General features: G+C 36.5%; 1 protein-coding gene and 1 long non-coding RNA gene across 3 annotated transcripts in view; one reads left to right on the top strand and one right to left on the bottom strand.

Annotated features, from left to right (window-relative positions):
• Nucleotides 1–2492: 2492 nt before the first annotated feature.
• On the bottom strand, nucleotides 2493–4112 carry LOC124293317. Its single transcript, XR_006903249.1, has 2 exons — nucleotides 3851–4112; nucleotides 2493–3339 (listed from the first exon to the last, which is right to left on the bottom strand). It is a non-coding gene; the product is annotated as an uncharacterized LOC124293317 (long non-coding RNA).
• A 1958-nt stretch (nucleotides 4113–6070) lies between these two features.
• The window catches only part of LOC107221606, a 133995-nt gene continuing 125157 nt past the window's right edge, over nucleotides 6071–14908 (top strand). For both annotated transcript variants that reach the window (XM_046734410.1, XM_046734409.1), the window contains exon 1: nucleotides 6071–6198. In XM_046734410.1, the coding sequence (XP_046590366.1) occupies nucleotides 6189–6198 (10 nt within the window). In that variant the 5' untranslated portion in view covers nucleotides 6071–6188. The remainder of the gene's footprint in view (nucleotides 6199–14908) is intronic.

Below are 14908 nucleotides of genomic sequence, written 5' to 3'. Positions count from 1 at the left end.
AAAGCCATTTCTTATGATGTGTATGAAAATAATCTATCCAATAAATCAGAAATGTGATCGAAAGTTTAGTTTAGAGATGAACAACAGCTTGGAAGGACAACGTGTGGCAATAATATTAGTGAATTTCATGAAACTTGACCATCTTGAACAGTACAGTTGTATCACAGAATATGGTAGAGAGCGAAATTTTATTATGAAGACTAATATTGTTTGATGAAAATAGAACGGCAAGTGTTAAATTGTATATTTAAAAATTAGTATAACAACTTAGCTCTTTTTAACCGCGGCACAAGTTGTCCTTGTGGTACAGTTTTGGGTTTATTGTTTATATCGTTACTACAAGATAGCATGGTACTGTGATAGTTTTTGACCTTCAACAGCGTTGTTGGAAATAGACATAACGGGGGAACCGAACAGTCACAGTCATTGCATCATTGATGTGTACACATTATGAAATCTCAAGGAACGCACTCAATTCCAGTGGTAGGTTAATCATATTTTATGGCTATATATAATTGATATTTACCAGACTGATGCCCTTATATCCGTTTGTAGTTAATTTCCATCAGTTATAGTTGCGTTAGTGTATTCCCGTCGTAATAGAAACGTACCCGCAGATAAACATTACTCCACAGCCAACCTGGTAGTAAATGATGTCGACAATATTTTTTCTATGGAATAATAGGTATTTTTATGGCTATGGAATTCGAATGAGTTAGTCTTTGACGGCAGTGTTTGTTAAGCCTAAAGGATAATTGAACATCACATACCTGTATCTTCAACGGGTCTTTTTCCAATTTTTCTATGAAAATGCGTTGGACTCGAAAACTGTAGATCTAAAATAAAGACATTGCAGAAGACAAATCGTAATTTTTGAATCATTCTCCATTTACAAGCGTTGGTGTTACCGAGACCTGTAAGTGATTAAGGCCGATTGCTTATAGAAATGGGCTCCACCCTCGGTTATGGCATAAATTAATTTGTCACTTGTAATTGCTGTTGTTGAGTAGACATAAATCATAATTCGTGAGGTAAGACCGAAGTTCATTTGGTTTTGCCGGTTTCCAAATTAATCGCATACGATGATTTTACCAGTATTCAAAATATTATCTTATTCTAGATTCTTGCAATAATTATTGTGAAGCAAAAGTTTCACAAGTCTTTAACTATAATTTAGAGTAGTTTTTACGCTTCTGGAGTTTAGGACAAACTGTGGAATATTTTTGTTCATCAATTTCACATCAAGACGCAAAAATTGTACATTTAAAAATTTTCTACCGAATCACTCCACTTGATTTCTGAATTAGAAAACATTGAAATTCGAAAGAAACGCAAGCATGAAGAATTCAATACTTGCAGGGCATGGATGCCTGGATAAATTTACAATAAATTACACAAAAACGAAAAAGAAAATGGTTATTAGTCGACAAGTCGATGGGTATATAGGTTGAGTTGAGCCGGAGTACCCCGTAAGTAAAATTTAGTCAAAAGTTAAAATTACAAGTGGGTGGCCAATTAGCATTGGCTTTCACTGAGCTAGCTCATATTATGCGCTATGATTCAAAATCCTTGATATTTCGTTCCGCTAGGTATGGCCGTGGAGACGTGGGTCGTGTGGGTTGTGCGACCTATACTGCCCACACAGCAGGATGAATCTAGCGCTTTCAATAATTTTTTTCAATAATTATACACAAACCGCGCCTGACTGCAATCGCTGGGCAATGAGAGAAGCGATGTCGGTAACTCCACTATTCAAATGCATTAGAATGCATTTGACGATTCATATAATAGATTGAGATATAGCAAAATCGCAATGATTTTGTTAAAAGAGAAATAGTTGTTACCTATCAGTATAGTTGGCCAAACTATGTTGATTAATTATTACGAAATCTCATAAAACTTTCTAGTACGAACATGGGTGTTTCTATCAGATACTTCTCTCAGTGTACTAATCAGGTTCAAAGTATGTTTAGTTCAGACGATCCGTGATCTCGATTTGACGATGCGAAGTGAAGCTTACCACTAGGTGTCGTAATGGTACTCGATACTCCTGTGATCAAAGTAATATGCGGGCTACAATAAAAAAAGCGACTAGGCGAACAAGACTGCCAATGTCATTCGTGTTCGGCGCTTTCCAGGTAAGGAAATCGCCGACTGGAGGAAGAAGCAAAAAATAAAGAATTCATTCGTGATTGCATGCCATGTCGACGGAAATTCCATCGGACGTGTGGTAGGGAACAAGTCATTGCATATACGCGTACATCGATATGCGTGTACCCCTTCGTACATTCGTACTGTACTGACGAGTACCTCGTCAGCTGTAATTCTGTACCACATGACTCAATGACTGAAACAAAGTTTTTCCTTTCACGCTCGCAAGCATCATTATAACATTTGTCTTGGTGGAAGAAATTATTGAAAATTTGCCTCGTCATGTAATTAAAATTTTAATATCATAATTGACATGCAAAGTATAAAAACCCAGTAACAAGTAACAAATACACTTTGGCTATATTTTCTGTTTTATCTTGTTATACGTTATATTCTACTCGTTAATCGAGGATAGCAATTACGGATCATTAGTACCCACTATACAAATATGATATAATCGCAGCTTTGGCTTTCTCAAGTTAAGAAAACCGAAATCTTGAGGTGCATATAATTCAGATATGCTTACTGCAAATTGAATAATTCAAGATTATTGCGTCAAATAAATGAACGCAGATAAAGCTCATTACGCTCATCATCGAAAATAGTTTCCAGTTTGTACATTTCGGTATTTCAGTCAGTTAGAGAAACGTTACCGAAAAAGCGAAAAGCCTTGCTGTTCATGTATTATTATGTACAAACTTACATGCTCATACGCGACTATGCATAACGAAGATAATTTTTATTTCATGTGAAACTAGGATGTAGAAAGTTATTACACTATTGAAGAAAGCTGTTAACTACTGTTTGTGCACCCTGCGTTTTTCTGTAAGTTTCTTAATAATATAGGATGAACGAGAGTGACATGAATTTCAGTTCGTTTCAGAATGTCCCAATTTAATGCAAAAAGGAGTGAACGTAATACGTGCACAAGTACGGAAAAAGCATGAGTTCTCGATTGATCGACAAAACCGCGATTTCGAAACTTTTTCCGCAGTTCAACATCTCAACTTTTGGGGTGCGGCAATGAATTTTCTGTACTCACTTGCGTATCCACAACTTTTCGTCACCCGCCAAAGTCGATTTTCCAGTGTAAGTTTCCTAGTGTGAGTGTATTGTCATGAACCTCTAGCCTCATGGGATTGCGAACAATTCTCATCCAGAAATGGCTTTGAAGTTGAATAAGAAAATCTTGAACATATTAACGCCGCGAAATATTAAATTCTTTTCGAAATAATCCGAGACTAAAAAAATTATAATCATTTCCCTCAACTTGATGATTCGATTTTTCCCTTTTCAGTCGATAAATATGAAACGAAAACTGGAATATTATACGTTAAATCACGACACGGATCCGACATCATGCGAAAATCGCCCACGCCATTAACTTAACGTATTTAACCGTGAGCGCGTGTGTGTGTGGTTCAACCGATTCAATGCTTTCAATTACGGAGGAGTAAAAAATATATTTATGATGATAGCAGATGATCGGCTGAGGAAATAAATAAAGAAATAACGGAACGGATAACGGAACGGTGGAATATACTTATGACCGGGAATGGAATCGTGGACGAAACAGTGGAATGGACCACGGAATGATGGAATAAATGAGGGAACGATGGAATAACTGATTAAGTGGTAGAACCAGAGGTAGAACAATGGCATTAGGAACTAGTGAAGGAACTATTGAAATACACCGTACCTGTAGGCACACCGTTCATGACCTGCTCTAGTAGGCAAGACGTACCGAGAAAGATAGTATCCTGTAGATAATATACCAAGATTAGGACGGAAAGAGACGCAATGCCCGTTTCTACTGTCTCCGCATGGCTGGTGCGGGCTGGTGCATGGAACGGAAGAATAGATGTGGGGTCGGTGGAATACGTCGGAGAACGATGGAATATGAAACAACTAATGGGAACGGTGAAACCGAAGGGTAAAACAATTGATAGAAAGGCTCCGTTTAGAATTACCTACTTTGCACGTGGGATATAACGCTTTATTTAAAAGACTGATCATCTAAAAAATAATCGATTCAAGAATAATCAATATTCAAAACGATCACTCAATCCCGATTATTTGAAAAAATATGAAGATCAATGTTTTCCAGTTTTGCAATTTTTCTACGAATTTTATAACAGTGTGTGTACTTGAAGAAATGAAATAGTCTGAAGTTAGGCACGAACGGTTGATGTAGCGTGCTACAACGACTGATCGTGCCATGCTTCGGACTGTTTCATTTCTTCAAGTACACACGGTATACAACAAATAATTGGGCTACTTAATATTTATGTTATCTAATGTAACAAACTTCTGCTGGTACCCCTTATTCATCCTCGATGAACATTTATCTGTAGACGTATAGATCATATACTCTTTATATCCGTCGTTTTATCAAAATATCTATCAATCGATACGGTTGCTAGTCGTTAGAGGTAATTAGTTAACTAACTTGAGAAACTCAATATTTATTTACCAATCGGTATATCATCAATTGATCGAAATAACGTATTAATTTTACTACATATGTAAAAAAAATCTGTTTATGTATATTTCTGGTCATTAGTACTTTAAATATAATTTTCTCATTTTTTGTGTGCTGAATAAATCTAGAAGCAGAACGTAAACAGTGGAGCATTTTTCCTTCGATGCAATGTTCGGTAAAATATATCGAAAATCCATTTGATCGAAATTGGAAAACATTGACTAAAAATAGTCGATAGTTACAAAAAAAAAAAAAAAATCGATCGATGCGATGGATCGAAAAGCATCGCCCATCTCTAATTTTTTTTTTCATCCCAGCGCAACATAAAGCAAGATAAAAATCGCTCGAGTGTTAATTTTAAGTACAACTCGGGTGATGGAGGAAAGTTGGATAGAAAAGGAAATAACCAGTCAGTGACGCACTTCGGTGATGTAGGTAAAATTACAGAAATCTAGGTATATCTACCTAGGATTTTTTTGAGTCTCTTGTTTTACTCAACGAGTGGAATCTTCCGCGACAGTAACTAATGTTCACCCTATTTAAATTTAGAAATTTGGGTGAAAGTCAATTTTGCCTAGCCATATATGGGGGTGATTCGTTGATCTCGGGCCGCGGAGAATCACCTGGCTAATAGGCGCCACATAATTTTTGAATACCCCACAATACGTACAACGATTATAATCAAGATGAACCAATTTTTCCCTGAATGTAAAACGATATATCATCCTCTAATTGCTGAAGTGATCAACGTAATAGCTTGTATATATTTAATAACTTCTTTAATCTAATATTGATCGTAGCTGTAATTTATCAGCATCATTTGAAAATGTTGCAAATTCCGCGGCGCTAATTTTTTATTTGGTATTTTTCGGTTCTGATAGAGCAATTTCTAAAGGTGGCGAAAATTTTCTACTTCCACGTATGCTCATTTATACTGTATCCGTACCTAATCATCAAAAAAGTCGACGTATCGAAATAATCACTTCAAAGTTTTAGTTTCACACTAAAAAGTACTGCAAAGTGATTCCGATTAATGTCGACGTATCTATGTAACGAGGAGATTTTGAAAGTTGAATTTGAAGCGGCGCCTCTAAACACTTGTTTCCACGCATACCAGAAACGAAGATAGGATTTCTAGCGTATGTCTACGCGAATCTATCTAAAGTCATTATACATGCGTTTTAATGTTGAACGGTAGGAACTGACGATGAGGACTCGGAATTCACCACATCGCAAGCAACGAGGCCCGCCCCGAGAAACCGTCAACGGCAACGTCTGTAGGTGTGAAAGGGAGAGAGAGAGCGTTGATCTAGAGAGGGAGAGAGAGCGAAAAAAAGACAGTGAAACTCGTCGTCCAATCGAAATCCAGGTCCGCGGTGACGTCGTCTTGTCTCTGGTGAAGGCTCTCTAAAAGTTCCTTTGAAGCAACAGTCCGTCCGCGGTCTTCCGACTGGACGAAGAGGATCGTTTTCGTGCTAGTGATACGAAACACGATCTTCAAACTTGGCTGGATAATCTTAAACAAAAACGTGCAGGAAAGAGGCTGCGCTCAGCCATGGGAACGGGTAAGTTTTTTATACTAATTCAAGGTAACGACTTTTGTGGGCACAATGCGACAATATCGAATCGTTACACGTATAACCGTGACTTGATTATCAATCTAAATGAAAACGTGCAACAAATATTTGTCAGCACAGTTTTTTTTCCTCACATCCGTCGCCTCTCGTTGACTTATATGTAGTATGGTTATAATGGAAACACCGTACGCAGGGTTTTGTAAAAAGGGGAACATAAGGTGGTCTCGCAATGCAGCGGGATTAGTGAGGGGAGAACGCAGGTGTTATTCTTTTTTTTTCCCCCATTTCATAATCTTGTCATTTTTCGTCGAATACAAACAGCCGCCGGTAGCGGTACAGGTTCTTTTGAATATTAGAAATTTTTTCCTACAATGAAAACTCTGTAATACCGAACGGTCTAGCATTGAAGTCACTTTCTTTCGGGTTCAGTCAGCTTGTGCCTACAAGTATAACTCCTTACGCAAACACGAGCAAACAGACAAAAAAAAAAAAGCATGTACACACACACATACACACGCGCATTGTCATTTAATTTGTACATATAATTACCTCTTCGCAAAACACATGCACACACACACACACAAATATTTACGCAACATATATACGGATACACAGAGGACTATAAGTTACCGAAACTAAGCGAGTAACAGTGAGTGTCAGTGCATCAGTGTGATAACATGGAGTTTAAAAATACTTACAACGTATACTATAAATTACAATCAAAAATAATCCCGGGCAGCTGATCAATTGATAAAGACGCAGTGATAAAGTTCGGTATTTTGAAACCGATGATGAATAATGAAACGCGTAGAATGGCGGTATGAGTTAAAGATGGAATGAGCGGACAATTAGTAAAGAAATGGATAATGACAACAACAACAACAAAAAAAAAACGGAAGTAAACAAACGAAGAAAGACAATTAAAAAAGAGGCGAAACTAACGATAAATGCTAACGAAGAAAATGGACGGATGTGTGTGGTGCAATTAGTGCGAGAGTGACCAAGTTCGATTGATGGATCTTCAAGGATATACGCGGTCTCCGGTCGCTGCAGATGAGAGCAAGATTAGCGAATTGCAATTAAATGTACAAGAGAAAAGAAAAATCTACTGATTGCTTTTTCGGATAACCGCGACGCAGCACGAGGTAACGCAAGCAACTACTTTTTAACGCTCATCATTTTACCGCAGAAAAGTGTTTAGTTTTCAATTACGCTGAAGATGTAATGAGTCCGATGGATCAATTGCTTAATTAGGTGCGTAAATGAATCGCGTTCATTCGTTCAGCGTTCATGTAACAAGCGATTATTTATATGGAAACTGGATTGTTATTTATCGTGGCACATTATTAGTTATTACCAATTATAATTTCACCTCTTGACAAGCATAAATTCACTACTCGTACAGTTATACGGTTGGATGCTTTCGAGATGATATTAGTAATGGAATTTTTACGTGAAATTGAAAACCTTAACATCACGAGCCGGAACGAAATTTTACTCATTGTCAGGTATAACAAAATCCCACGGGGTTCATTTCATAGTAACATTAACGTAACGAAATATTATTAAAAAAAAAAAACTCACTGTATCGCACTGTATAATATACAATAATTCTGTTGAGTTTGTGCAGTATAAACATCTTTTGTTGCGTTGTACATTCATATAGTTCGATGAATTTTGGACCCTTCTAAAGTTTTTACGTAAAAATTTTTCATGAAAACGCATCGTTGCACTTATAACGTCAGAAACTTCAAATCTCTTGGAAATTTGCGGTTCGATTCTAGCTAATATTCCTTTCCCTTTTTTTTTCCTCAAGTCTGTGTATTTTGTCCAACGGTAATTTTACACAGAATGAAAATTCTGGGAGATAATAAAATTTATTCAAACTGAACGACTTTACGTGATGAGTTGTGCGAAGTAAATAACTCCGCGTATGTAAGATTCTTTTGTTCAGTTGCGTATAAATCAGAAGTTACGTATCGCTAGGCGTATAAAGTGTATAGGATATAGGTATAGTTGTGCGAGACTTTTGGCAAGGTTCCGATGACGTCACGCGTCTCCTTTCGAATGATATGCGCGCGAAAAAACCCGTTTTGTATGCCGCGAGCTTCTCCGATCTTGCATTGCTCAACCATAGCCTGTAAAATAATGCAGATAGTATGCCTGTCTGCACAAATGTGCAACGGAAGTGTCGGATCTCTGCATGGAAAACTTTATTATACTTTACACTTGTGTTAGAGAAAAGATTATTATTATTAAAAGAGATTAGAGAAAAAACATCACTGTCTGTACCTAAATATCTTGAATAGCTAATGTTTTTTTTTTTTTTTACTTCAGAGCCATGATCAAATGTCAGAATGTTACTAACGATACAAGTCTATAGACGACACTCGCTTATGCAAGCATTCAAGTTCTTAGCTATTGCATGAATTCACTTTACGATTGGCGATGTTACGGAAGACTGAATTTATTCTAAAATGCAGCTTTTTCGCGTCTTTTTTTTTTATGTAAATACAATTATTTTGACTATATTAACGCTACGTTAGTTATACATCTTATACCGAAAGTCGGCGTTGAAAATATTCTTCTTCATTTTCGTTGCGATTTATTCGCTTGATTCCGACTTCGTCAGGCAGTTTATACGATGATTATAATATGCATCGTATACTTCTCCGAACATCCTTGATTTCTTCATTCCCATGGCATTAGTTGCATAACTTTCGATCGAACAATAATTTATAAACTTATCGTTTATCGTTTCGACTAGGATTCAGACTTTATTGGATTGCGAAATAAAAAGTGAACACTGTCTCTGTCTTTAACAAACCGAGAACGCAATACATTTTTTTTTTTTTTATATAAAAATGATAATTCACACGTGGATTCAAGTTACCAAATTTTTTTGGTAACAAATCATTTAAAACGTTCCCCAGCAAAAATGTAACAACAAGCAATTTTTACTCTTCTAATTCACTTGGTTTTGTACGATTGCGATAACCCGAGCCATGCAAGCGTCTAAAAAACGAGTCGATTTTTGTAGGTTGTGGAAATTTCGAAAATTCATACCTCGTTTATGGGGAATCAAAAAAATTCGATATTTCATATGGATGTGGTTTTTCCGTGTATTTCTACTCTATAAAAAAATTGAGAACAAATTCGGAGGCGTTTCAGAAATCTAAAGCCTGGAATGATCCATAAGCATGAGTAACAGGAAATCGCGGTACGAAGCGCGGGCAATGTAACCTTCATTTTTTACCATCCGGTTGATGAGCGGATCATCGAAAATAAATCTGAGGTGAAAAAAAGAGTCTTACGTAAGACCAAGACTTATACCTTACGATTAGCCATCGGTAACATCGTGAAATAATTTCTTTTTCACAGAAGCCACACGAATTGCATAACGCAGAAGCGTTAAGAACAAAATTATAAATAAAGTTATGGGGACGTCGGAATACTGTCCAAGTAATTAAATCATACATTAAACATTCTCTCCTTGAGTCGTGAAACAATTTTAAACTTTGGAAAATGTGATACAGTTTGAAATTATGCTTGCCCGGTAAAAATGATCAAACTCTGATCTTTTCTGCCGGATTTCAATGTATTCGGGCTCATTTTACTCGCCGATTAGATCCCCATAAATCGTTTGTAAAACAGTCAAGAAATCTTACTCCATAGTACAGTTATAACATCCAAATGTAATTGTACTGTACTTGCACATATCCGACTTTAACCACTCCGGAGATAATTATGTGTGAAATTTTTTTCTGCCGATCTCTCGATACCTTCAAAGTATGAAGAAAATAAGCCGCAAACCTTAGAATTATAAGTATAAAAACATTAGTTTCGTTATTTGGAACGTTTTAATTAGAAAACCTTTTATCAAACACGTGACATCTGCTCACATTAATTTCTATCACACATTAAACATCTTTTTTTCTTTTTTAATTTAGGCTCGCCATCATTGGCTTAAATAACACTGGTACCGATTTTAATTGAACGGTTTTTTCTCTTCTCCTTACTTTTCATTTATTGTTAGACGGTGTGGCCGATTGATTCCTAATTTATACGTCACATCGGACATTGAATGAAAGAAAGTGAAAAAGAAAAAGAACCAGAGAGATCTCCTTCTCTCTGTAAAAGTCCAAAGCACTACGCCGTAAGGAAAAAACGCACAGTTTTAGCTTCGCCATACGTACCGATATACATGCTGCATGTATTCCGTTAACATTATCCCGGAAATCCACGGAGTATGCCCGTTATGGGTGCTCAGAGAGGAAGGAGCCGCGAGCTCAGAGTCGCGTGAAGCATTAAGGTGCGGTTAGTCCGGAGATCTCTTCACCTTACCCATTATAGGCATCCGCCGTGAGTTGGTGGAATGGCGTAAGGTATACGCCGTACGGTATATCTTTGATTTTGCTACACCCTAATGTGTAGTGTATTCGATACGTTGGACGTACGTACTCTATTTTTTTTCACTGCGCGGCACTTTCAACGCGAAATCTCAGACAGGATAGGTTGGATTTGAGATAAGTTTTTTCTCTAGACTTTTTTTTTTTATTTTTTCTACCGTAATGAAAATACAGTGAAACGAATTCCGATGAAGGTGAAATATTATTTTCCTCTGTTTGTTTTTCTGAATTGAATTACAAGAATGTAGCAATTGCTTTTCTTCGTTATTAATCGAATTAAATTTACGGAGAGAAACTCCTTTTTCAGTTTAAATTACTTCCAAGGCTCGCTCACTTTTGTGGGTTGGATTAAAGACATTTATGTAGCAATGATAAATATTAACCAATTTTACATTATCTTGAATACGCGGAATTTAATAACTTGAGGATAATTCTGTCTATGAGTTGTGATGACGTAATACATAGAGTACAAAACTGTTAGGATTATTTATGTTTTGGTAAAAAAAAAAAAAGAATGCAAGGTGATACGAATTGGTTATAGGTAGTGTTCCATTTACTTTTTTTAACGTAAAAAGTACGGAAATATATTTAATTCCGAAATTGTACTCTTATTTGGAAATATAGAGACTGTATTATACCAGGTTTTTTTTTTTGTATATCAAAATTGTGTTTATGTTGTGTTATTTCAAACAGCTGTATTCGTGTTATGATAAAACGGGGTCGAATTTCGCAAGGTTAATGTAACGATGCAATTTTATGAAAAAAATCTTATTCTGCAACTCTGGGATTGGGATTGAATGGATTTTGGTAGACTGGAATAAAGCAGAGCAAACTCACATTTTGAAAACTTGACCCCTTTAAAGTGATTCTAGAATTTCAAAAAAGTGATACATTTTGTCCAATATTTCGATCTATTAACGTTGCTTCAACTCAAACCTCGTAAAATACAAGGATCATCGGCTTATTGCGATTTCACAAAACTGTCCGTTATGCGTTACAACTACCCGAGCATATAAATTACCTTACCGCAATTGTAACGAGAGCTAATTTTCCTAACGTCGAAATATTCTGTTCCAGTAAATAAATATATCTGTTTGAACAACTTTAATTAAATCAATCATATGTTTCAACTAACATTTACTCATCATTATTCACTCCTCTGACTAATCTTACAATTTTCTTTCTTACATTTTCATTACTCCCAGTACCTATTGTAACTTCGTTTCAACTCCGTAGATAATTTCATGACGAGGCTTGACTTGGGCGGTTTTGACTGCGTAGATCGATGTTCAAGAATTATTTTCTTTGCGCTGGGAATGAGTAAACGTTTTCAACTTTTCGTTCCGCGGTTCGGTTCAGTTTAACGAATATTCTGGATTGGTGCGGTGTCATTAATCGATTAATTGGCAGCGCCCATTAATCTAGTTTTTCGATTAATCGCTTTTCCGATTATTCGATCAATCGACGATTTTGGTTAATCGCGGTTCCGATCGATCGATTAATCGTTTCCTCATGATAATTCTGAAGGTCAATCGATGTATGAATCGAAACCGTCGATTATTCGATTAGTCGTAAAAAACCGATTAATCGATCAACTGTAAAAACGATTAATCGAAAAACCGAAACCTCGCTACCCTGAATCCTATTTACTTTCAAATGATTCGTTACGCGTTTGCAAAAATTGAAATTTTTGTTAATTCGCCGTCACGATGTACCAAACGTTTTTCCGACATTATACACCCTTTTTTTTTCATCCATGCAGGTATAAGATCAGGATGTAAAATCATACAATACCGTGATTGTAACGTCAACATCAACTGCCCGTAGGATAGTACACGAGCATAGTGCATGGTACATCACGTTATGCCTATACTAGAGGTAAATAAATGTCCGTGTGTCGGTGGGGTCTATTAATCTATACTCTGCGCAATCCTTGTACCACTCGACGAAGTACCGGGTTAACCTGAGGGTACTGCATTCGCGTTGCAGTGTATTCATTTACAGGTTAAGATGTGTATGGTGGAGGCATGTCCGCGTTCACGTAGATGCATGCGGGCGTTATGCGAGACGCACTATAGATATAGATGTGTATATAGATCTACGGTATATGCAGACTGTAGAGGATATCGGTACGGTCGGGTTGGCGTAGATGCCATTACTGCGCCTCCTCCTTAAACAAGTTGAACGAGTCAAGGACCGATCTCAAGGAGGTCGCTTATTTTCAGTCGTACTTATATATATATATATACACATATATATATATACTACCTGCACTTCTTCTCTCGGCCTCTTTGTTTCTGCAAAAGTTGTAAGATTCTTGCAGAGCTGAAATGAAACTGGATTTGCGGAGGTTGGCTGCAGGACAGAAATCGATACCTATACTTTTGTTTATAATTTTTTTTTTATATATGGAATAATTTTACGTTCGGTATTTATAAAATTTATTATTTCGTTAGCTGCAAAGAACTGTTTGAAAATACAATATTAATCACAATGTTAGGTCTGTAGAAGCAAAAGCTTTGGTATCGATCGATTATAGTTTCAAATCGATGCAAAGTGGTTAAAAATCTAATAGATTTCTTGGATGGCACTCTGCGATCGCTGATTTCATTCGAAGGACTGTCTATTTTCTACAGAATTAATCCGGACATTTTCATTTGCCATGTTGGCGTTGTTGAATATTTAATTTTGCAATATTGCATCGATATTGATGGTGACTGGCTAGCGGGAATATTGAATTGAAATAGCGAAAGATGAATTGATCGAAATCTTGATTTTCGAAAGTGTCACTCATTAAAACGACTCATCCGATTTGTCGAAAACAGTTTATTGAATAAACTAAACGGATCATCGTAAAGTGAAATGAAAGGAATCTATTAGATTTTTCTGCTGTTTTATAGAAATTTAAAATGAAGCATTAATACATAAGGTTTTGCTTGTAATTTCAGTACCTTCTATGCTTTTTTTTTTTTAAGAGATTTTCGCAGCTGCTTACGAATATAACAATTTTATGAATATATACTAAATATGTTACTATTTTGTAAAAAATGGATAAAAAGCATCTATTTTCTACGAACTGAATTCCTTAAAAATACGTCGACGTTAAATAAATTTTTTTCAATCGCAAAAGCTGTACGGTAAAATGTTGAAATGGATCTTCGATCACATAAAATAATATATTATCGCTCAATGCAATTGCGTTGCTTCCTGTCTTTTATTCTTGACTTTAATATTTTATCTAGATACATAAGAAAAAAAAATTTCACGTGGTCACATCTTATTTTACAGTCGCAGCTCGAGTTAAATCCGTTGGATTCAAGTCCGCTTTCCCCTCCGTTCAGGTTTCCAGTTTCCCCACTTTTTCTTACCGAGATGGGCGTGACTCCAGTTTGCTCCAAGATTCTCGATTCAGAGTCGAAGAAAAAATCGGTTGCAAAAAATCGAAGCAAATATTTCCAATGATATTCGAGATGTTTTTCAACTTATTCGATTCCTTTCGGCGGTTTGCGTTGTGCTCGTCACGTATTGCAAACCTTTACCTCTTTACATCCGGAGATATTCGTTCATAGCACCAAACTAATTCCATTAATCGACGTCTAAATAATTATTGCAACAAGAATCAAGCTAACAAAAGCTTTACAAGAATCAAAGTCCCTGCTATGTCTTTTCGCACTAACATTGAAACCAGAAGCAACTTGACGAGAGAATTTGCATATGTCGTTGGCAGTCCCAAAATACTGCAAAATATTTTCTCTCGAAGAAACTGTTTTTTACTAGCAGGTACCGTTAATCATCCGCCGCATTAAAAGGTATTTTATTACTTTGTTAGCTGCGGATATAACGTAGCGAGAGATGACTGTGAGTTCGGGCAAAAAATGATCTTAGACCGGTTCTCGCGTTGCTGGGTTCTGATGAACATTGACCACTTACATGCGTATGGTAATACCGGCGTGAATTATAATCTATAAATGGTAACCAACATCGTGTGAACGTATAATCGAAAGCACATTTCTTCGGAGCTGCCAAAAATCCTGTATATAATGTTATAGATAGTCGATTTTAAAGCCAATCGCGAACCGAACACATTAATTTTTCGAGGCGATTTCAGTTTCCCACACATGCGGTAACACGGCTCACTAATTAGCTCGACGTCTAAGCTCGATCTCAATTATACACGAACACATTGGAATAACTCGTATCAAGCACTGATCTGCTGTATAGTAGGTATAGAGATCAGTGGTTACGAAGCGTATGTTATAACAGAGTTGCGAGCCTCACGGTGAGTTCAA

Source organism: Neodiprion lecontei, chromosome 3 (assembly GCF_021901455.1).
Source record: "Neodiprion lecontei isolate iyNeoLeco1 chromosome 3, iyNeoLeco1.1, whole genome shotgun sequence".
In the NCBI taxonomy this organism is placed as follows: domain Eukaryota; kingdom Metazoa; phylum Arthropoda; class Insecta; order Hymenoptera; family Diprionidae; genus Neodiprion; species Neodiprion lecontei.
This window is presented reverse-complemented; position numbering and strand designations above follow the sequence as displayed.